Source organism: Balearica regulorum, chromosome 5, assembly GCF_011004875.1.
Source record: "Balearica regulorum gibbericeps isolate bBalReg1 chromosome 5, bBalReg1.pri, whole genome shotgun sequence".
Lineage (NCBI taxonomy): Eukaryota > Metazoa > Chordata > Aves > Gruiformes > Gruidae > Balearica > Balearica regulorum.
The window spans coordinates 3,780,196-3,802,481 of NC_046188.1; the positions used below are offsets into that span (position 1 = coordinate 3,780,196).

The window sequence follows — 22,286 nt, forward strand, 5'->3', positions numbered from 1 at the left end:
GCCTTGAGCTCGCTGCAAACAGCAGCAGCTTAGCTGGAGCACATGCTGCATCTTCCTGTGCGGCAGTACCTGCCCCCACAGTGTGTTTTGGGGTGCAAAGCAGTGTGGCTGGAGCTGCTGCGCCCCTTCACTTTGCAGGGCTGTGCGAGGGGCACGTATTTTCTGGCAGTGCTGACCACGTGTGAGCCTGTCCTTTGCCCCTGTTGCGAAGGTGGGTGGTGTAATCAGGGCTGGCTCCGTCCCTGTGGGCCCTGGCTGGCAGCTGGATGGGGGGGTCTGGCCCCTGGTGTTGCTGAGATGGAGGGGGGCTGTGGCTGACCTCTGTCCTGCTCCCCAGCTGCTTGTCCCTGGAACAGCAAAATCCAGCTTCAACAGAGGAGTGGCAGCCCTGGGGCCAGTCCCTCCTGTCCCTTTTTAGCCCTGCCTGGCTACCAGCATCAGACAAGCAGCTCCCAAACAAGGACACCCTCTTTAAGAGCCTGGCAGGGACAAAAGACCAGCAGGTCTGTAACAGATCCTGGCACTTGCTGAAGCCCAGCCAGCACACAGCAGAGGTGCTGCAGCAGAAACCATCGTGAACAGCCCACTGCCACAAAGTTCCACCAAGAGGAAGGCACAGTTGTAGGGCAGTTGAGGTACGGGGCTCCTACTATGCCTTGCAGTCTGTTTTTATGCAGCACAAAGTTAGGGTAGAGGCAGTGTAAGTGAGGGGGTGGTTGGAATCATGGAACGGACAAGACCTTTTCCCCAAATTTATTCAGCATCACAGTTCTTACCCCACCTCCAGCTTCTGAAGGCCAAAAGAGTGGTCTCATCCATCAAAATAGTACAGCACTATTTAAAGTGATTCAGAATGATCTTCCAATATATAAAATAAACTTTACACATAGTCCCCACTTATATTACAAAAAAAAGTAGCTTTTTTTTCCTTTTACAAAATATGTCATCAGCAGGTTACAGACAATCAGCTGAGAACAGGACATCCAGCAAGTGATCTTCACCGTGTAGTGGTTGGGAGTGTGATGGAACAATGGTCTTTGTCCATTTTTGGAGAACCCAGAACAGCCGAGCAGTAGAAGTTTAAGTCTCTCTTTCTCCAACAAATTCACTACAGATTTCGTAAGATGTTCCTGAAGTTTTCCAGTTCTTTAACGCTTGTTGAAATCCTGGGTGCAAGGAGAGCAAGAGGGAAGTATGAGCAACATCTGCACCACACCTTATTTAAAATTCAGGAGAAAGGGACTGCGCTCAAATAAAGCTTCATGGAGCTCTTGGGAAGAGAGAATTTAGAATTTCAGCGAAATTAGGTCCTGGTTACAGCCAGGCCCACTGAGAAACACAGCAGAACAGGGTGTTACAGAGAGCTCAGCAGTGATCAGACAAACCCATTAACTAGAGGTCAAGAAATAGACCATAATATCACCAGCTGTGCAGGCAGGGTGCAGACTCTCCTTGCAATCTAAGTTTGTTTCTTCTGAAGGTGTTTTTCTTTCAATCACCTACCTCATTTTTCTTGCTGAATGCATTTTACCCCAGAGCATCAGCCAAGATTCAGGCAGCGAGTGGGGAGAGCTCTGCCCCTCCCAGCCGGGACAGCCTTCGCTTGGGGGAGGTTTTGAATCAGTAACCCAGATCCCTTTGGAACCAGCAGCAAGAGACGGAGGTCGGCTTGGAAAGGCTTTTCTAAGCCAGGCAGGGGGTGAGGTTGGAGTCAGGGCTGAGGAATGAGGTGCTTGGCCGCAGTGTTTGCTCACAGCAGAACTTCCAGGGTGAGGTTTTAGGTGGGCAGCAGAGGGGGAAGGGCACAAAGAGAAAGGCTCTTTGCTGCCAGCCCTCAGCTTCCTCCGACCAGAGACTGTCAGAGGGTCTGTGAGTCTCCTCCATGCTGTTTTCCAAAGGCTGTGTTGACACAGCACTAGAAAGGCAGAAGGAAGCCCAGCTCCTCTGGTGTAAGGGGAGCACCACAACATCCCTGGGGAAGAGAATTTTGGAGTTTTCCAGATTTGACTGATGCACGTTGGGGTCTGCCCCTCACCAGGGGCTCACACTGCAGCAGGTACAGCCAGTAGGTTTGCAGTGAGACACAGCAGGACCCCCTGAGCTTTAGCAGCAGCAACATCATCACCTGAAGAATCCTTTGCCAGAAACTCCAGGTCTGTCAGCACCACTAAGCAGTAACGTATAAGCTGAGCGTCCTGAATCTCCTCTCCCTCCTAAAGGCCTGTTACCCTCCTTTTCTGCCAAAACCTCGTCATCCAGCTCTCCACAGGGGCTGAACTGATGGATTCCTGCTAAATGCAAGCTGTGCAAGTGGATCTGGGAACAAATTGGTGGAAGCAAGAAGCCTGAAGGAGAGCTCTAAAGTGAGGATTGAATGAGAACAGCAACCCTTGTCTGGGGACAGTGTGCTCTGAGGACATTTATTCAGAGCAGTCTCAAAAATTACTGAATTCTTTGTATCTTAACACAAATGCTTCCTTAAATTTCTCACAGAAATATAAAGAAGTTGTTTTAAAATTGTTCCAATTATTGCACTCTGTATTAACATCATCTGACATTTGAAAGCTGCTTTATGAGACAGTATGGTCCAAGCAGGAGTTAACACCAATGCTGCTGATGAGAACTTGCCTGTTTAACCTTAAATGGGATGTAACGCAGCAGAGAAAAAAAAAAAAGTCTCAAACTAACCTTCCAAAAGCATTAAATAAGGCAACGATTTCTTGTCTTGTCAGCTGGAATCCATAGGAGGGGCCGCTTTCAGGTATCTTTTCTATCAGGTTTTCAGAAAAGAGGATCTTCAGCGCTGTCCCCAAGCCCTGTGTCTGTGCGTGACAAACGAGATCATTTAATAGCGGGGAGGCATCCAGGGCCCCACAAGTTTAGCTTCACTTCCCTCCTTCATCTTTGCAGGGATTCCTGTTGACATCATTATGACAGAGCAAGACCTGGATTTCACTGAACACAGGTCAGAGAAGGGAGCGGAACAGAGCCGGGATGCTTTATTTATTTAGCCTTACTGCTACAGCAGAGCTACCCAGCAGAGGCTTCCTGGCTGGGTTTGACCATGTGTGAAATTCAGCGCAGATCTCGCTGAACCCCCAGTTTTACAGCACCAGAGGCTCTGCACCCCCTCCCGCCCCTCTCCTGGGGAGCGGCTCTAGCACATTAACCCAGTTTTCAGCTGCAGAGGCCACAGGCAGCTGCCGCCAGCCCAGCAAGCTGGAATCGGCACACTGCTTCCTGCTGACTGGACTAGGGAACGACTCACGCAGCCCCAATCTGTACGGGGGAGCTGACCGGTACCCGAGAACCAGATCCGCGCACCAGAGCCCCATCAGGTGAGGCACTTCCAGACACATCCCCAGCTGCTGGCAGAGCTCACCTGCAACTTCCCCCACAGGCGACATTTGAAGCAGCCAACGCAGTCCATTATCTTAGAAATATTCTTAAAGTGTAGCCTAAATTCCTCCTTCAGGAAGGAAAAAGACATTCAAGTTGATTATGGTTACGCACTAATTAGGACTTCCTCCGTTTCTTAATCCAAATCTAATAATGTATTAATCCTGGACTTCAGGCTAAATTCAGTGGAGCTGAGTTAGGGAAATGCTTCCTGAAGCGGGGTCCTCAGCAGCAATCTCCCGCTCCCCTTAAGAAACAGCCTCCAGTCTGTCATTACCCACAAGGATCCAAACCATTCAGAAAGCAAAAGTGAACTGGAAATACCCAATCCGGTACCTTGCGTGTACTGGGGTCCCTTTCGGATCTAGTATTAGCCCAGACACGCACCTGAAAATACCCTTTGGGTACCAAGCCCAAGCCTTCCCCAAAGGGAAGGGCTGGCCGATTACCTTTAGTTTAGCGGCTTCCTTTTTATTCCCTGCAAAGAATGAGTTTTCATCGAAATGCAGTGGGAAAGACCTGAAAGAGAAATGAAAAAGTGTTTTATCTCTCCACAGTTTGTACAGCCAAAGTCCAGATCTACAGAAGTATCTGGTTAGGTGCGCAAATGAAACTGATAGGTGTCAGACAGTGGGCATCTCTAGATGTATTTTAAGTCAAGCTGCTTATTTCTTAGATCTCTTGGAGGCTTTCAATTTCAATTTTAGCTTGCATCTCACCTTGGAGACATTTTCAGCAATTGCGCTATGGTTTCTAAGCGGTTGCAGTCTGTTTTCTAACAGACACCAGCACTGAAGGCACGGGAGTGCGACAAGATAAATTTAAACATCAATCACATCAGGAGACACCCATTTTCATCTGGTTCCGGTATCTTCCATTCCTCTTACTGCAGACTCTGTCCAATAGCCCAAACCTCTGTTACCAACGTGTTTAGGATTTTTTTTTTCTAGTCGAAAACACAAAGCCACGATTGGTATTCCGCAGGGGAGTCAAACAGGTAGCCAGTTTCAGGGCTGACACACAGGCAGTTATTAAATTCAATCCTGCTAAACCAAAAAGGCAGTCTAGACTATTAAACTGTGGGCTTAATTACCCTGGTTTGCAATTTGAATATGGATACCGATGTACTCCCAGCAACACTACCCTACTGCACAAATCACTCTCCTCCTACAAGAATGAGCCCAGAACCTGCCTTTCTAGGCGCTTTAGTGAAAGGCTAAGCACGCTCAGAGATGCCAGCGTTGGAAGAGCTTTTCTCCCCAGGTACCAAATGCAATTACTTGGCCAGATGGAGAATTTCCAGCAAGAGGTTTTTCACTTCCACGTCGTGACTTTCATTCCCTGTGTACAGCTGGAAACCTGGGCGCTCAAAGAACGGCAGCACTTTGGATAGGGCCCGCAGCTCTATCAGGTAGAGAAAATACAGGTTCTTGAGTCTTCTGGGACCTTCCCCTCTGGTGATGACTTCATCAAATCTCTGCTGGAACTCTGTAACATTGGGGCCCCATTTCTTCTCTGACCACGTATCTGAGAGAGGAACAAAAACCAAAGACATGAGGCGGATGGGAACGGCTCTGGTTCTGCTCCTCCCACCATCCCAAGTTAAACAGCGAGGTGTAACTCTAACCAGGGAGATCCAAGCTTTGCAATAGTCACAGCCCTTTCGCTAACTGCAAATTGCTCGGGAGTCAAGAGGGGTGTGCTTTTAACCAAACACAACTCCCAGTAAACGCAGATCTCCTGCAGACCTTTGTCAGTTGGTTTAAAACATGACCCAGGCTTACAAGCAAAAGCTAAAAAATAAAAGTAATAAAAAAAAAAGGAGGCTGCCTGTTTTAAAGAGAGTTAAATCCATTGAAGTGTTTCTCATCAGGTGAGCTGATTGTTTCTGAGAGCAGTTCTAAGTAAGCTGGTGATAGCTCACGTGTCTGCAAGCGAAGAGGGCCGATGGATGTACCAGACAGGCTGCGAATGTCCCTCCATGCCTTCCCGCCTGCCCACAAAAGCCACTGACTTACTGCAGAGCTCAGCAGAGGTCCCTGCTTTGGTCTGAGTGCCTGCAGAGGCGGGCAGTGCAGCCCTCCTCATCACCTTGCACCCGGAAGCAGCGCGGGAGGCCAGAGGCTGGGAGGCTCCCTAACGGACAGGGACACCTTAAGAGAATTCCTTCTGGTGTGGAAATGCAGGAGGACAAAAGCAGCCAAGGATCAGAGGAGACTGGACTCTGTTTTTCATTATCAAGCCCACAGGTTTCACAAAGAGTATTTCCATTTGCTCATCCTATCGTGTACTTTAGATTATATAAGGTCCGTAGTGGAAGATATAATACAATCATAGCAGGCTGATACTGAAAACTGAAAAGAAAAAAAAGAAGAAGTGGGAGAAGCTTTATCTTGCAAATCACCAATGGATAACCAGCCCAGCAGGAAAGGGCTCCTTCCTCCTTCCCAGCTCTGAGCTGAGGTAGGCTCTCTACCAGGGGATCACGGCACCTGCAGATGGGAATCCCTGCAGGGATCAAAGCTGAGCCAGGGAGACCTCAGAGCAGAGATCACCTTCTGTAGTCTTCACCACCAGCAGCTATCCCTTTCTACACAAAGAAATCCAACCTCATTTTCCTAATCCTCTCTGCAGACTCCCAACTCATCTCTCGCCTTTAATGTTTCTCTGTTATTCTATCTCCCAGCTCTAATGTAGTCTAACTCACATTAAGGTGAGGCCTACGCGGGCCGTAGAGTCTTAAATATAATTACTTAGTTAAATCTAAATTACTTATCCAACAGCTCTCTCTAAATCTGTACTCGATTATTGTAAGCTTGAGCAGAATAAAAGGTGGTAGGCTTGGTCTGCAGGTCTCACTCTGAACTACCGTGACTGAATCCTTCAGGAAGTGCATCAGAACCCGCATCCCACGCTGCACGAGTGGTGGGCCACAGCCCTTGGCCGTGCGAGACGCACAGGTCAGGTTTTCACATCACCCTGGGTTTTTAGCCCCAGGGCTGAAATTTAGATTCTTCAGATAGCTGCTTATGGACAAAGGAAATGGCACATGGAAACGGATCAAGGGCCTTGGGAAAACCCAGCCAAGCATTTCACAGGCTGGGTGAGATTATTGCTAAACTCTACGTCACAGAGACAGGCTAGGGAGGGACAGTCTCAACGTGCAGTTAGAAACCCCCTCCAAAATAACCTTGGAGGAAGAACAGAAGGAATATGTGCTGGAAATCTCAGTACAGAGCACAGTCCGGCCATTTTCAGACCTGAAGGCACGTGGCAACTGCATTCCTGATCTGTTACACAACCTGAGTGCTGAGGGATGGAAGAGCAGAGCAAAGGAGTAGGCCTGAACCCTGCCAGAACGGGCTCTGGCTAGCATTTAGCAGAGCCAAAGTGTCAATTTAGGCCTGATGCAAGAGAGCTAAGGCAGAAAGTAGCAGTTACCTTGTAAGAGGTACCTGGCGCTCAAATGGATGTTGATGCTTGCATGGAGACCAGAAATGAGTTTGTAGAAAGCTCGTTTCTCTACACAGACACCTGAAAAGAAACGGGCACTTTAAGATACTGAAAACATACGTTGAATTTTCTTCTCCTGGCTGTCACACAGAAATCTAATCCCACTTGAGCACAGCAAGTAATCCCTACCCACTCCCTGGCCATTTTGTGTGCACCCCAGGAAGAGCAACCAAGTTTAGAAAACAGATTACCTTTCAGCCACTTGTAAAACGTATGACCTGGAAACAAAAGGAAAAGAAGCCTATCAGTTTGAGATGCCTGGCAGCAGCAGGAGGGCTTTAACACCCTGTGTCACGTTTTAGGCTACTTCTCTGGCTGCATCTTCCCTAGCACAGCAGGATGATACGTGAGTGAGACAAGGCAGTACCCTCCCCTCTGCAGCATGGGAGGGTGCTGCCCAAGCCCGATGCCCTGAAACCAGCTCGGAGGCCAGCCCCCAGAGCACCTCTGCTCACTGCCATTTGCAGAAACAGGGAGAGGAGCATTAGAAAAGCATGACAATATCTTTCCTCCCCACCCTTCTGACTGATGCTTCTAGAACACAGCGTGGCAGCAGCTAAACATAGCACGTGGTCCTTCCCACCTGTCTCAGCAACGGCTGGGTGGGGGGCAGAAAGCCCAAGGGAAGCGCAGACCACGGATCACTTTTCTCTTCTAGCCAGGATGGAAGACAAGTATTTTAATTAAAAATAAAACAGCGCAACCAAGCACGTACAATCACACAAGCCAGCGTTTCACACTACCCGCTACTACAGGCTGGACTGGCCTCAGGGACAGGGAGCTCCACAGGCTCGTGGACACAGCAGAATTTCAAGACAAATTTGCATTTTGCCTGAACAATGATTTTGCTAACCAGGTACGTTATCTAATGGTATAGCTCGTGACAGCACGATAAAGACACCACATTTGTTTCTGTTATCAGTAAAAACAAACAGAGTACCACTCACCTCCATCGTCTCCTGAAGAAAAAAAAGCACAAGTGGTGGAAGGAGAGAAAAGAGGAGATAAAAGTTACACATGACCAAAATTAAACTCCAAAGCACAAGCATTAAGATTGTTCTGTTAATCTACTCTGACAAGAGAGCGAGCCTCTCCAGGGAGGTTTAGAGATGTTCCAAACAGAGAAAATATCATCTCAACTGCAGCAACAAACACACCAGATGAGCCATCCTCCTGAATAACCTGACCAACACAGAAGGGATCAATATTTGCAAAGGAATTAAAACCACCACACAGCTGAAGCAGAGACCAGAAAACAGGGACAGAGGTGTCTACCTCTGCCAGAGATCTCCTGTATGACCTCCAGCAGGATACTCAAGGACCCCATCCCTGTTTCCTGCAGTTTCTTAGTTGCTTGCAACAACTCTCACAAGTATCAGGTCAGATCCTCTATTTTCATGTCCTCCTGCTTCCTCCTCTGCAAAACAGCAGTCCTTCCCTCACCTCTCAACATACCTGTGTTATTTCTTTCAGATCTTGCCCTAAACAGAGGTGGTCAAGCAAAGCACTGATATTTTAAAGGACATTGTACACTTCCTTCACTGGTGCTGCTCCTGGAGCGCCGCTCATTTGCACAAGGGTCAAAGGAGGGGGGGAAGCACCTACAGAGTTTAGGGAAAAATCAAGAGACCACCCCAGAAGGTTCTGCTGGAGCACCTGGTATTCAGGTCAAATGAACAGGGAGCAAGACTGATGATGTTCTAGATGTCTGGGTGGGATGGGGCATCAGGAGAACTGGGATGTCTTAGCAGCCTTGGGCAAGAAGCTCTTACGTTTCCAAAATCCTTCTCTACTTTCATTTACACATTTAGGCTTAGCCTCTAGGGCAGAGTTTCTCTTACTGGATGGTTTCTGCAGAAGATGCCAGCCAGGTTCAGTCCACCACTGATGGTCTGGTATTGCTCAGTACCCAAACTGGAGACCCAAGAAGGGTTCGAGGTTCAGTCCTGCTCCCAGTCCCTCCAAAGCTCACGTTTCTTCCAGGAGTGGTAGATCAGACTTCCCTTCTCCCTGACGGATGCTAGAAAGCCACACTGCCAGGTGCCCTTGCATTAGCCTTAAAATTCTAGACCTGATTGAGAGCTACAATATATTTCTCAGTCTGTTGAAGTAGCTCAGAAAGCATTTACTGTTCCTGGAGCTAGGATCAGCACGCTACTAAACCACTTAGTGAGATAAATAAATGACTCACCTCTACCAGATGCCAAAGGTCTTTTTACATTCTGAGGCCTAAGAGGAAAAACAAAAATTCATGTAAATAAGATATGTAAATCAGTGACTGCCTTCCTTGCATAGCATAGCAAAAGTAGTTACTTCACTGCAGTGAAATAGCCTCAGGAAACCTAAGAACCCCTTCTGTGCTTTAGCTTTGCTCAGACAAGAAAGGGATAGAGCAAAGTGTGGCTTTCTCTATTTTTTCCTTCTTTCTTTAGAAGTAACAGCTAGGAAAACTCAAGTGTCTACAGAGGTGCCAGCAGACATTATCCCACAGCCTTGGTGCAATACTAGATACTAGTACAAATGGGGAGGAAATCACTAGAGAGATCAGAGCAGGCAAACCTACAGACCAGTGCCCACCAGTACTGTGCCTCAGCCCCAGGGGTACCCACAGCAGAGTTCAAACTGGTACACAGACTGGGGAGAGAGCTCACCAATCCTGTGCAGTTGCCAGGGAGGACAGGGCTGTGTGCCCAGGACCACATCACACAGGAGATGCGCACCCCCTGCCAGGCTGCCGTCTCCCCACGCTGCAGGGCTTGCACTGGGAGCCCGCACTGGGGCAAGCTGTGGTCCAAGGACCAGCCAAGAGGGGGGGAGCTCACGGGGCAGCCACGCGGCTTGTCCCCTCCTCTGACAGCCTACACCACACATGCACTGCGGCAAAAGCAAGAGGATGGGGATTAATGGAGCAGTTAAAGCACATGCAGCCCCTCTGCAAAAAAATAGTGCCGGCGAGCTTGTGGAACCTGTCTCCTAAAGCACGTACTTGAAGCAGTTTTCTTCATAAATACTGTTCCAGATCTTCCAGGCATCCGGTCCTTTGTAGCCAGTATAGCGTTCAGGATTCAGGAGTAAATCCACGTACTCCGTGTCAGGAGAATAGAAGTCTGTGAAGCAGAGTGCTGGGTCAGGGACAAAAACTTCTGAAGGAAAATGACACCTTCCACAGCTGCTCCAGATCCACCACCCCTTTGCATACGGAACAGTCTTCCTAGCAGAGAGACCAGCTCATCCCTCCCCAGGGAGGCAGGTACATAACGTTTGCTACGCATGAACCCGCTGCAGCGGGGCAAAGCTCTCCGGCCTTCAGAGCCATCGGAGCGCAAGGCCACTGATGGCAAAGCCAACGGAGCACGCTCCATCCAAGCTGCTAACTTGCTAAACACGGCAAGACCCTGACCAGCAGTGGAGCTTTGTCAGAAATATTTGCATCACATTATTTTCAAAAAACTGAAGGTGGTGGGCTGGGAAAGAGAAGAAATAAGATATATTCTTCAGGCTTGCTGAGATATTACACATTGGCCTGAAAGTTCTGCAGAGGTACTTAAAATCCCATTACAAGACTTGTCAGATCAAACAGGTCCTCATACCATCAGCTTCGCAGAAGCTGTCTGAAGAGTCATCGTGCCGTGTCCACTGCAGCATTGCCTGCTGGGTTTCCTTGCTGCAAAGAAAGTGGAAAAAGACTGTCAGGAAGAGCACTGATACTAGGTTTCCTTCAAGACAAGTAAAGATTGTGGAAAAAAGTCAAACCTCAAAGAGCCATCAACAGCTCCAAGCCTCTTGGCTTCTTCACATTCTTCAGCAAGGTTATTAGCTTCTTCTGAATACTGGGTTGAAAAGCAAAGGGGTGAGGAAAGAGGATTAAAAAGCAGTTTTTCTGCTGCTGTAATTCTGCCTTTAATGCACTAACCAGTTGAAGCATCAGAAACACTTTAATGATTCATCCCACCCTGTATTTCCACAGGATGTCTGCAGATATTCAGAGGCTTATGCAATTGTGATGCTTGTTGCAGGGACTCACAGCAGCCTCTGGCACTCCTGTAGGAGCATTTTGTGCCTGATGATACCTGCTCTTGGAGAAGTCTCCTGAACTGCCCGTTGGTGGAGGGGAATACCTGACTTCAGGATAGCCACCTCAGAGGCTCTGTAGCATGCCAAGCACTTGAAGAGGGTAGAAATTTAGCCACAAAGTACATCCTGACAAACATCTGATTAAGGCAGCTCTTATCAGCTGCAGCGACACAAAACTGTCCCTATAAGCAGCGTCATTTTGTGCATGGTGGCTATGCACAGGCACGCTACCTTGTAACTTCCAGATCTGATTCCATCAGGGACTTCGTCCTGAAAGACAAAATTGAGCATGTGTTACATGTGGGGCTGATGTGGACTTTCAGCCTATTCTTGGAGAAAGATTAGGAAGGTTACCACACTTTCTAGAATTTAAAAGGGAATCAAAGCACTCAGCTTACAACACATCCAAATTCTGGCTCCTCCACAGACTAGGGTTAAGTAATTTCTTGGTGCTTTATTTTGATTTTTCGCAAGACACTTCTCAAAAGGTCAGCAGCCTTCCACGGAGCGCTACATCAGGTAATGTTTTGTTTACCCAAGCGTGAGGTTGGGGAAGCCAATAAAAACTTTAGAGGAGCTGGAGTTGCCTCTGGTCAGCTGATGTCTGTCATCCTGTCTCTGGGTGACGCCAGCGCTCATGACAGGAGCCCAGGCACCTCCTCAGGTATTGCATCTCCCAGCCCCTGATACACGTCGTTCAAAAACTTTCCTTTTACCACTCCATCACGTAACGTCAGGCTTGCCAGCCCCACACAACCTGAGCAGTGCGCACAAGACGATCAGGCCCTACATTCTCCTCAACCTCCATCTCCTCCATCAGTAGGAAGGCACTAAAACCACTTCTATGCTGGAGGAGCAAATACTATGATGGCAAGCAGCACAGAAGAGAAAAATTAAGTTATTTTTGTTGCTTTCAGAATGAAATGGACCTAAATCAAAATAATTAAAAACAGCAGTGACACAGTCAGTTCTTAAGATAACAACAAATTCTAGCTACTAACGTAACTGTAACATTACTCCTTCACATTGGTCATGATCATTGCCAAAAACATCCTTTTCAAGGAAAAAAGTATTTAAACAAAACTTCGGGTTATTTCAGATGGGGGGGAGAGGGGAGAATCATCACCCCACAATTTGGTCCACAACAGGTGCTTTCTGAAGACTCGGGAAGCAAAGAAAACTTGTTTGAGAGGTAGGGTAGTTGATGGCTGAGAAGACACATTAATTTAACATGCACATCAGAATTTACTTAAGTGATGCCCACACACACACGAACCAGATTGTTTCAAGGTGTCATATCAGCTTAGATGTTTTTTTCAGCCAACAGCTACACTACGTCAGGTTACCCCAGAGTTACCAGGTGAGGGGGACAGACGCATGCTTCATCACACCATACTTGAAGTTGTACGTGAAAATAAGCCACCGAGTTGGAAAAATGCCTAGAAGTAGGGTCAGGAGGCCTCTTCCATGAGCAGCACTCATTGTGCCACCAGCATGGTGTACCCCTGACTGCTCTGGAGACCCAGGAACGAGAGCGTAAGATGGTCTGTTGCTGGCTGCCAACCCACAAAGCCAGGCTGGGTGGCAGTTTCACCACCTCTACCAACCCAGCACCCAAGTTCTGATTCACTCACTTTCTCACCCCCTTCTTTTCAGGCAGACACCTGCAGTCAAGGTGTTTTCTTTTAGCTCAGCAAACAAAACCCTTTTGTCCAGGACACACGGACAAGAGTGTTTGCTTTTGTACTGGGAAACAGAGGACTCTGAAAGAGCCATTTCACATATAGAGGGCTGAAAAGGGCCTGGTCAAATTCATCAGCTGAAACTGCAAACCCCAGCGTAGCTCATGGGCCAACAGAGCAAATATCCTGGCAACTAACACAAGAGGCACTTCTTGTAACAACAGCGGACTTGCCCAAAAAACATCTCACTAATACCAAAAGAGGGACCAGGACAAGTTTTTGGCCATTCACAGAGGGTCAGCTATTAAAAGCCAAGCCTTTATTTAAACTTTCAGAATTTAGCATTTTGGCCTTTCTCATGGATACCTGTATTACTGCACCTAAGAAAGCTTCATCAGAGCCACAGTAATGAGAAGAGCAAGTCATTTGCCTGCTTCTTCCTCTTGGTCTGCAAAAGCCAAATATAGAAAAGAGGTAAAAGAATGGATTCTGTACTTACAGATGGGCAGGGCTTTACAGCACAGTCTCTTATTCCACAGTGACTGTTGTCATTCCAAAAAGGACAAGGTTTCTTTAGGTTTACCTACAAATAACATATTATCCTATTACACATTTCCTCCATGCAACCAAGCCAACCTTCCACACCACAGTTTGCCAACACACATCTTCAGTGCCTTAGTGCAAGACTTCAGACAACAAAAACTTAGTGCAAGGTAGAATGCAGTGAGAGTGAAACCAGATTATGTTATTTATCTTAATCACACTCATTCCCTTGTCTCTCAAATGAGATGTGTGCACCCGTGCAGCCTCGCCAGGGCTGTTTGTGCTAACACAGAAGACAGGACACATAGACCACTGATTTCTAATCCCGAGGCTCCTGTTAAGCCATGACAACATGGGTCTTGGCCAGGGGGTTTGTACCCTTTAGGAGCCAACAGTTACTATGGAGCAATCTTTAGCCTTGGAATATGGCTCACTTCATTCTCTGTGAATCTTAGAGGAAGTTTGCTATCCATCGATTTTGTTTCCTTGTTTCGGGCATCTTAGGACTACAGCCTGCCTTCCCATTAGCACAGGAGGAGGAGAACGTGCTGGAGCCTTACTGCCATCCTCCTGTGGCCAGAGCGCAGATCTTCTGCTGTCAAGTCGCGTGTTCTGGACTTGTCGGTGTACAAGCCACCTGGGCTTGACGGGAACAAATAATTCCTTGGTCTTTACCAGATTGATTGCTATCACTCATGTCCTTGTTACCAATACAGGTTATTCTTTTAATCCTCGCTTTGCTGTTCTGGTGCTTTCACACACAGACATTCCCATTCAGACCAATCTTAGTATTTCTGTTACAAATCCCAACACTGGAAGGGGAAAGGACATTAATTTCTTTAACAAATCCTAGTCTTTCTTTTCTGTGAGTTGGTATCAGGTATCAGTCTTCCAAAACAATTAGCATTTAACAAGATCTACCCCTCTCTACCAAACCCACAAGCAGGAAAAAGCAGCTCTACCCTGGTGATTTCATATACGGGCCCATCTAGTTTGCAGTGCAGTGAAATTGGGAACTTTTAAAACTGTTCTTACAGAAGAGTAAATACTTATTTTGTCTGTGAAAACCATCAGGCAACAGTCACTGTTCATTGTTTGTATGCAGCAGGTAAAATACTGCCCCATAACCCCAGCACACCCAAACCAACCCCACATTTAGTCACATACATGCAACCTCACTGAACGGGAACAGAATCCATGTAATGACCACGGTCTGGCAGTAACAGCCATCAAGTCACCTGAATGACATGGAATGCCTGGTTTAGCTACCAGCCAATGGGGAGACGCTACCAATACTCTCATTATGCAATGTGGATCCCCAGTCATCACCATTTTTGAGCCACAGCTCAACAAAAGAAGTCACTTCATTGGTCTACTGCTTAAGTTCTTAAGAGGGAAAAAAGCATAAGAAAATATCTTTAAAATTGTGTGTTTTATTAGTATGTTGTACCACATTAAGACTGTTCTGATAATAAAAGAATCTGTCACTTACTGACTGCATTCCTAAAAGATCAGTATTGAAATGTAGGTATTTGGTTTTAAGAAGATCAGCAATAACTTCAAGGAAGGTTAAAAAAAAAAAAAAAAAAGCAGCACACAAAATAAATATAATTCTTGTATGAGAAAATTACCTTGTAATATCGAAAATAGTCGCTTTCTAGAAGTTCATTCAGCCTAGGAAAAAGTTTGTAGTTGTTGAAGGCATCAATGGTTTCTACATCACAGGTGCAGTCATCTAAATGACCAGTAACCTGTTGGATAAAAAACCAAACAACCCAATGTGAACAACTTAGCCAATACTTTTTAACACTGCAAACAAGAAAACAACTCACAATTTTATTTATTTCCTTTCACCAGCGAGTCAACTAGTTAAGTTTAACCAGAATTAAACAACGTTAAACTAGGCTGTGCTGAACTGGCAGAGAACTTCTTTTGATGCAATCCTTTAGGATGTGTCCTGTACTTGTTGCTTGGGGACAGGCGGTTTGCTTTGGGAACGCTTTTCCTCTGACACATTGATACATTAGAATTTGGTGATGTCTGAGTAACAGGCATCAGATGGACACTTCCATCTCTACAAAGCAGAGATGACAGACACATTCAACTAGACTGTCACACACATACACAAAAACCACACAGCCCTTGTCCACACATCAGACAGTTATACAGATCACAGATGTTTCTGTCAGGGCCAAATCCAGCAAGTTTCTGTCAGGGCCAAATCCAGCAAGATGCTGGCTATTGGCTGCTGTAACAGCTCTGAGCCACACACACTGCCAGCTCGGGGTCACAATTGACCTTCTCAGTATGTCACTCCTGTAGGATGGCATACAGGTGAGAGCTGGCGATTGCATAAGGGACCAGTTAGGCAACAATAATGCCACTGAAGATTACAGCAGTCAAAGAAAGTCCTTGTTGTTAACCAACTGCGCTGCAGCCATTTGTTTGATTTAATCAGAACCACAGCAACTGCAAGAGTCTCTCCCCTTGCCTCAGAGAGCCATGTGGCAAGAAAACATTTGTTCTAAATCTGATGTAGAAAGCCAATACTTCTTGCATCATCCTGAACAATTCAACAAGCTGTGTGCAAGCCCTGAAAAAGAAAAAAAAAAAGTAAAAAAAAAGTAGTACAAATTCAGCTATGGCTTTCTGACACGTAGATTACTGTCTGGATGACAAAGTTGCACAACTCAGAAGTAGTTTTGCTTCCTCTACACCCCCTGATGAGTACTTGGGGAAATCACCCTGGCCAGAATCAAGTATTACTACTCATTCACTCTCAACAGCACACCAGGGATTTTTCCTGGATGTTGATACAGCAATACAACATGTGGCAAGCTGCCATTCCCCAGTATCAGATAAATTCAGGAGTTTAAGACCAATGCAGTTGTTTTGTTGATTTACGAAGCAAAGAATGGGATGTTCGCCACAGTTCGTGATAAGAAACCCTCCTGCCACTTCTCTCCCAGAAAGAGGCCTATAGAATCTGACAGCACAGAAACAATGTACCCCACACTATACTGTTCTAAGGGGTTGTGTCCGATCTCTGCCTTCTCTCTGTGCACAAGAAGGCAAGTGGGAAGCACAGACAACCAGAATAAGACTGGAAACATTGGCATGGGCAGCTCCTGTGAAGTGTGACAGAGTGCACTGCTAAGCGGTGGCATAAAAGCTCCCCAGGGGAAGCCAGGAACAAACAGGCAGATGGGGGATGCTCTAGACCTAAGAAGGTGCTGGATTGTATTTCAGGGGCTCCCCCTTTTCTTACTTCTGAAGCACTCAACCAGCCTAAGCGTTGCTGCGCACTGTGGGACAGCAAACAGAAGAAGGTATCACCCCTCTTGCAGGAAAGGCAGCACATGACCAAAGTCACAGGCATCTCAGCAGTCAGACCCAGGAAAGGGAGTAAAACCCTGCAAGCCTCAAGAAAAGCCTCCCCAATTCCAAAGCAAAGGTGTTACTCCAATCTTCAAAATAAAAATATTTATGTACAGAAAGAAGAAAAAGAGCCACGTGAGAAACACGAGTCACCTGCCTTGATGCATTTCCGGAGTGCCCTCAGATAATTCAGTAAGACCTACATATCAACTTAAATAAAACCATTATAATTACTGCTGTGGAAATTAAGCTCCTTCTCAGAAGGAGGGCAGAAATAGAGCACTTGCCCTTAGAGCACACTGTCACACGAAATGGGGAAGGGGGAAGAAAAATAGCCTGGATTAAGCATAGAGCACCTTAAAGGCAAGTCCAAGTTTTCTCCTGCCACCATGGTCTACATCTGGACTGCTCCATAGAGGGAATTAGTATTTTGGAAACAGCTTTTTTCAAAAGGGCTTTGACATTCCAGGCTCAGCCACATTGATCTAAGGGGGAGCAAAGGGAAATCTATCACAGTGTGTCAGAATGCCCTACTCCACTTGAGCAAATAGTTTCTGTTTAGGCACCATGATTTGGAGGCTCACTTCTATTTCTTGTGGTCACATTGAAGCCCACTGCCTCATCGTCACACATGTACCGTATTCTGTCATGCGTTTTGCATGGTAATGAAAATTAAGATTAATAGCAGAGCAATAAAGCTTTCCACTAGCCTGAATCACCCCTGTAAAAAACCAGCAGCAATTTGCTAATCCAGTTACCCAACTTAAAACTGTTTCAAAATTTATATAAAAACAAAACAGAACAAAAAACAACCCTCCAAACCACAACAAAAACCCCAAACCATATCTTTTTATTTCCTGGAAACTTGGCATCCTTTGAGGAAGGCAGCTTACAGATAGGCCACTTTTAGACCCAACAAAAAAAGACTTGTGGATAATATTTAGCTGCTCTCTGTATCCACACTAGACAAACATGTCACTCCAAGGGAATGATGTCCCTGTAAGACGTAACACCGAAGCACCCAGCCAGCCCTCAACTGAAACAGCACGCATCATTTGCGCCAGGCCTGTCTTCACTATGTCTACCGACCAACTGAAGCCAGAAGCAACCCAGCAAAACATCAGCCTGAAAATAACCCAGGGTGAAGCACTGCAGATGCTCCCACAATATTGAGGAGTAGATGGGAGTCGTCCTTTGGAGATCTCCAAATATCCGCTCACAGGCAAAGGAGTACAGAAGACAGCATCAAGAGTCAAGTCTCCCCAGAGACCAAGACGAAAGCCCCAGTGCTGCTGCCACCAAGCAGCGCTGACACACTTTAAGACACAGGGAAGTGGGCTGTACCAGACCACTTAGCAGGGGATGTTCCTCACCCCAGAAGTTCCCTCTCGCTCTGTGAATGCCTGCCACCCAGCACCTGTTTCCTTCAGCCCTGTCCGCAGCCAGAGACTCACTTGTTTTGGACTGCAATTCCTGCTGTCACAGCAGCTGAGCTGTAGCATGTGTCAAACATGGGTGGTGGCTTAAAACACTTCCCCCCACCCCAATATTTATCTACATCTTCAGCCTGTAATAATTAGAACAGTTGTTTAAGATGAAACATAAATTCATCCAGTCCCAAACACGTGCCATGTGCTTGCTGGCACCTGTGAATCACTGAGCTGAGCGGCAGCGATGGGTTCACTCCACCCAGCAAGGGTGTGAGAGCCTGGCATGGGAGTGATGGGCAGGGCTGGGTTTGCCGAGTGGGAAGAGATGCAACGGAGCCGCCGGGACAGACGCGACACAAGTGGTTCCGGCTGCTGAGTCAGCAACGAGGAAGGTGTTCAGTTGGCCCTCCGCAATAGCTGCTGTTCTCAATCCCATAACACTGATGCACCCGCCTTGAGCGCGTAACACAGGTTAGAACACCCCCACACGTGGCCTCTGCATAATCCTTGGGTTTGGCCTTTGCTTCATCTTCCTTTACCTCCATCCCAGGCTCCTGTCAGTCTGCTCTCCCCACCTCTTTTTGCTTCCCCCAGCGTCACAGAAATGCTCCCTGGGCATTTGGGGCTTTCTTCTCTTGCTATGTGCTCCGTTCCAGACCTGTACACCATCACCATCCCTGCACAGCTGGGGAGGGAAGAAGGCAAACTCTTTTCTGCATCTCCCTCTCGCAGCTACCACGGGGCACAGGGAAGGGAATACTACAGCAGCTGAGGAATTGCTGTTAGCTTGTACTAACTTCAGTGGCAGCTGCCTGCTCTTCTAGAGAAGCCCCACCAGCCCCAGCCTGACAACGAGCAGGTGCTTTCCCTGCTGCCCTAGCAGAAGCTTCCTTGCAGTCGCCTGCACAAGCGATTTGTAGCTCTGCCTGCGGCACTCGGTCTCCCTTTCACACTTGCCAGGGGACTTGGAGCAAGTAGCTGGCAGCCAGGTGAGGACAGTCGTGTCCAGCCTCTGCCCTGGAAGCAGTACATGCCAGCCCACGTGCTTTCTCCCCAATCTTTTCCCCAGAAAACAAGGACTGGGGCTTCTGGAGCTCATACAGAAGCAAACCTCACATGGGAGCCTCAGAATGGGGTTAAACCACAGAGAATGATGTGCTGTCACATGGCACCTCCAAGCATCTGCTAGCAAAGGATCTGCAGCTACTTTGCACCTCTCGAGTCACCCCACAGAGATCAAGAACTGTGCTAGGTATGAATTCCTGCCCCGAAGGCTGTTGAGCGAACACCAATTCAACAAGAACGCAAGAGCAACTTCAAAGTCCGTTCAGGTAACAACAAGGTAATTCTTAGTGCCCGGACTCACCCCTAATGACAGTACTGGCCACAGAAACACCCCCTGAAGGAAACCAGCCCTCAGCCAGACCGGAAGGCTAGCCAAAATCCCAGTTTGCCAAACACCTGCAGCACATCCTTAATGCAGCCGCATCAGTCTGTAAAGAGCAAATGAGCAATAATTACTAGGAATATGGAAAATTGATTCATGGCTGACTAAAGCATTAATGCAAACAGAAATATCTGGGTGGGGGACAAGCTATCTGTAAAGTTCAAGGGAACTCTGATACTGAAGTGTTATTCAGTGCTAATGAGACAGCTTGGAAAGCAGAAACAGTATGTGAAACTTAAGTGGTTTTAGTAACAGATGGGCATTTCTAATAAAAGTTTCAGGACTGGTTGGCAACCTCTCTAAGTAAATGAGGAGCTAAATAATAGTCAAAAAAAAGCAGGTGAGGCACTGCTCTTAGCAGCACAGACAGACAGGAGCGCAACACCCATTCCAGAATTACGGCCTGCTTAAGTCAGCATCTGAAATATTGCTACAGCAAGTGCTCTCAAAAGCGGTCCTTGTCACCTGTCCCAACACAGGCTGATGGACAAGTCAAAGCTCTTCCATTCACCCTACGTCAAGGTTTCTTAATCTGACCAGCGCATGAGACAGCAAGAGATAGTTCACAGGAAGAAACCAAAAGCTATAGCCCAGGCCTTCAAATATATAAGCAAAGGAAGGTAAAACACGCCATTTAAGGCTCACCCTATATTTTATTTGGTGGTAAATAAAAACCACCAGACCAGTTCTGCACAAGATGATCGGCAGATTATTTTTTTACAAAAAGATGAGGCAGCCCTTGGGTGTGTTTTTAAAAGGTTAAGTGGTTAGTAAGGCTGAGAAATACTGCCCTATATAACATGCTTTCCCAAAGGCAATAAAGGCCAGAAAAGTCTTGAACCTGAACATTTGTATTGAAAACTAAACCAAAGCATATGCTACTCCATAAACAAGAAGTGCATTGCAACAAGCCAGAAGTGTACAAAGTACAACGCCAGTTCCTCCTACCCAAGGAAAAAAGCCTACAAGACATTACCGTGCCAGAACACCAGTTTATTTAGTGGTTCAGCTTTTTAGCCCACACCACACTCCTAACTCAAACTTCAATCCTTAGGAGACAAGCTTCACTGCTAAGCAGGAAGCGTACAAGCAAGAAGATATCTGTAGAGATATAGAATAGAAATGCATGCTTTTCAGTTCTTTATCAGCATAGCTTTTGTTTACCATTTCCATGTGAAACTAAAGTGTCATGAGCCACCCAGAAGGCAAAGCCCAAACCAACTGCACAATTGCATTTGTCTTCTTTCTCCACTCTAAATTTCTGACTCACATTTAAACACTAGAATTTTACTACTGCAAGAGTAAGATTTACAATAGCTTCCTTTTAAAAAAGGCAACAAAACCAAAACACTAAATACATTGTACCATCTTCATTCCTTGATCTTGCAAGTGTGCTTGTGCAAAGTCAAAAGGAATCTGTATAGCAACCATTCCCCCAAATCCAGCTGTTCGGTCTCCTCTCTTAGTTGACTATATCCAGTTCTCTCATTACTACACATCAACAGAAGGTGCACCAAGTGCACCAGGCCAGATGGTAACATGCCTGGCACATCAACAAGTGGAATTAACCCTGGAAGAGCTTTAACAAGCAGGTCAGGGCAGCTCACCCCGGGCATGGCAGGGTAGGGTAGCAGGGGCCTGCTGCAGCCACACTCTCTCCTGGACACCGGTGTTGGGAGGAACAGCAAGGCAGACCTGCAGGAGAGGGGATGAGGCAGCTCCCAGACATTATAGTGACACATACTCCTGAAACATCCAACAAGCAGCAGCTGGGTGACTAGGGAAGAACTGCTCCCCTAGCTGAAACACTCACCTTTCCTGCTAGGGGCAGGAACCAAATACAGTTAAGGCGGCAAGGAAGAGGGCATAGGGCCGCTTAGTGGGCAGAAGCCACCCTTTGCTCTAGGCACGTCCCAGCAGGCTTTCCGATGCTCGGAGAGGAGCCAAGGCACTGAGACATCTGCACCCAGCGGTGCTCACGAGTGGGGTCCGCACCCCCCGCGGAAAAGGAGCCGCCACCGCCGCCCATCCCGCCCCCCCCCAGCAAAGCCCACCTGGCAGAAGCAGCGTCGCTCCGCCACGCTGGGCGACCCACGGGGCACCACCGGTAACAACAGAGCGGCAAGTCCCAACGCCCGCAGCAGCAACCCGCTGCCCGCCGCCATCTCGCCGCGCCGGCACCGCCACAGCAGCCGCCGGCTGAAGAAGCCGCGCCGCGCCGCGTACCGCCCCTCGCCGGGGGCGCGGCCGCCGCCGGCTACGCGCTGAGCCGCACGCAGCCTGCCCGGCTCGGCCCGGCCCGGCCCGCGGGGCTACCCGCTGCGGAAGAGCGTCCGAGTCCTTGCCGGGCAGCGGGGAGGTGGCCCGGGGAAACTGCCCAACTTCTCAGCCGCGGTGACTCACCCGGGCCGGGACGGGGTGGCCCTGCCGGAAGATGGGCCAAAGCCGGCCCGTGGTCGGGGCTCACGTCCGCAGAGGTGCCCCTGACCGTCGGCAAGAGCCCGGGCACAGCCCCGGGAACAGCCGCAGCCTCCGCTCACGTCCCATTTTCTCACAGACCCACGGGCCTTTTGTGCTGGCTCTGACTGCGCAGGAGACACGTCTGGGTTCTCCTGTACCCACGGGCTGTGGCCGTGCCTTAATCCATGAACTGCTACCAGTCGGCATTAAAAATAAAGCCTTGCCAGTTAATGGAATTTATAATTCAGCTGTGAGTAATCTACTGACTCGTCTTTTTCCTGGACATCTGCAAAGCTGCCGAACGGCCTAAGCCCGGGGGAGCCGGCTCTGACAGGAAACCCCGGGCTGACGACTGAGGAG

At 47.8% G+C, this 22,286-nt stretch overlaps 1 protein-coding gene across 1 annotated transcript; it reads right to left on the reverse strand.

Annotated features, from left to right (window-relative positions):
* Positions 1-738: 738 nt before the first annotated feature.
* ERO1A (endoplasmic reticulum oxidoreductase 1 alpha) lies at positions 739-21,805 on the reverse strand. The gene is made up of 16 exons (XM_075753211.1): positions 21,521-21,805; positions 14,843-14,962; positions 13,168-13,251; positions 11,218-11,256; positions 10,666-10,742; positions 10,503-10,576; positions 9,899-10,019; positions 9,104-9,141; positions 7,860-7,871; positions 7,104-7,130; positions 6,841-6,933; positions 4,680-4,926; positions 3,849-3,918; positions 3,383-3,469; positions 2,689-2,822; positions 739-1,166 (listed from the first exon to the last, which is right to left on the reverse strand). The coding sequence occupies exons 1-16, from the start codon at positions 21,629-21,631 to the stop codon at positions 1,109-1,111; spliced, it is 1,392 nt and encodes a 463-aa protein (XP_075609326.1). The 5' UTR covers positions 21,632-21,805; the 3' UTR covers positions 739-1,108.
* Between the last annotated feature and the right edge of the window lie 481 nt (positions 21,806-22,286).

Bases quoted from the DNA above. Each gene is read 5' to 3' on its own strand.
- ERO1A (XM_075753211.1), bottom strand. From the start codon at position 21,631: ATGGCGGCGGGCAGCGGGTTGCTGCTGCGGGCGTTGGGACTTGCCGCT. The intron at 13,252-14,842 runs GTAATTTTCTCA...TGTTATTTGTAG, and splicing joins ACTATTTTCGATATTACAAG to GTAAACCTAAAGAAACCTTG. The intron at 6,934-7,103 runs GTAATCTGTTTT...GTTTCTTTTCAG, and splicing joins GTTTTACAAGTGGCTGAAAG to GTGTCTGTGTAGAGAAACGA.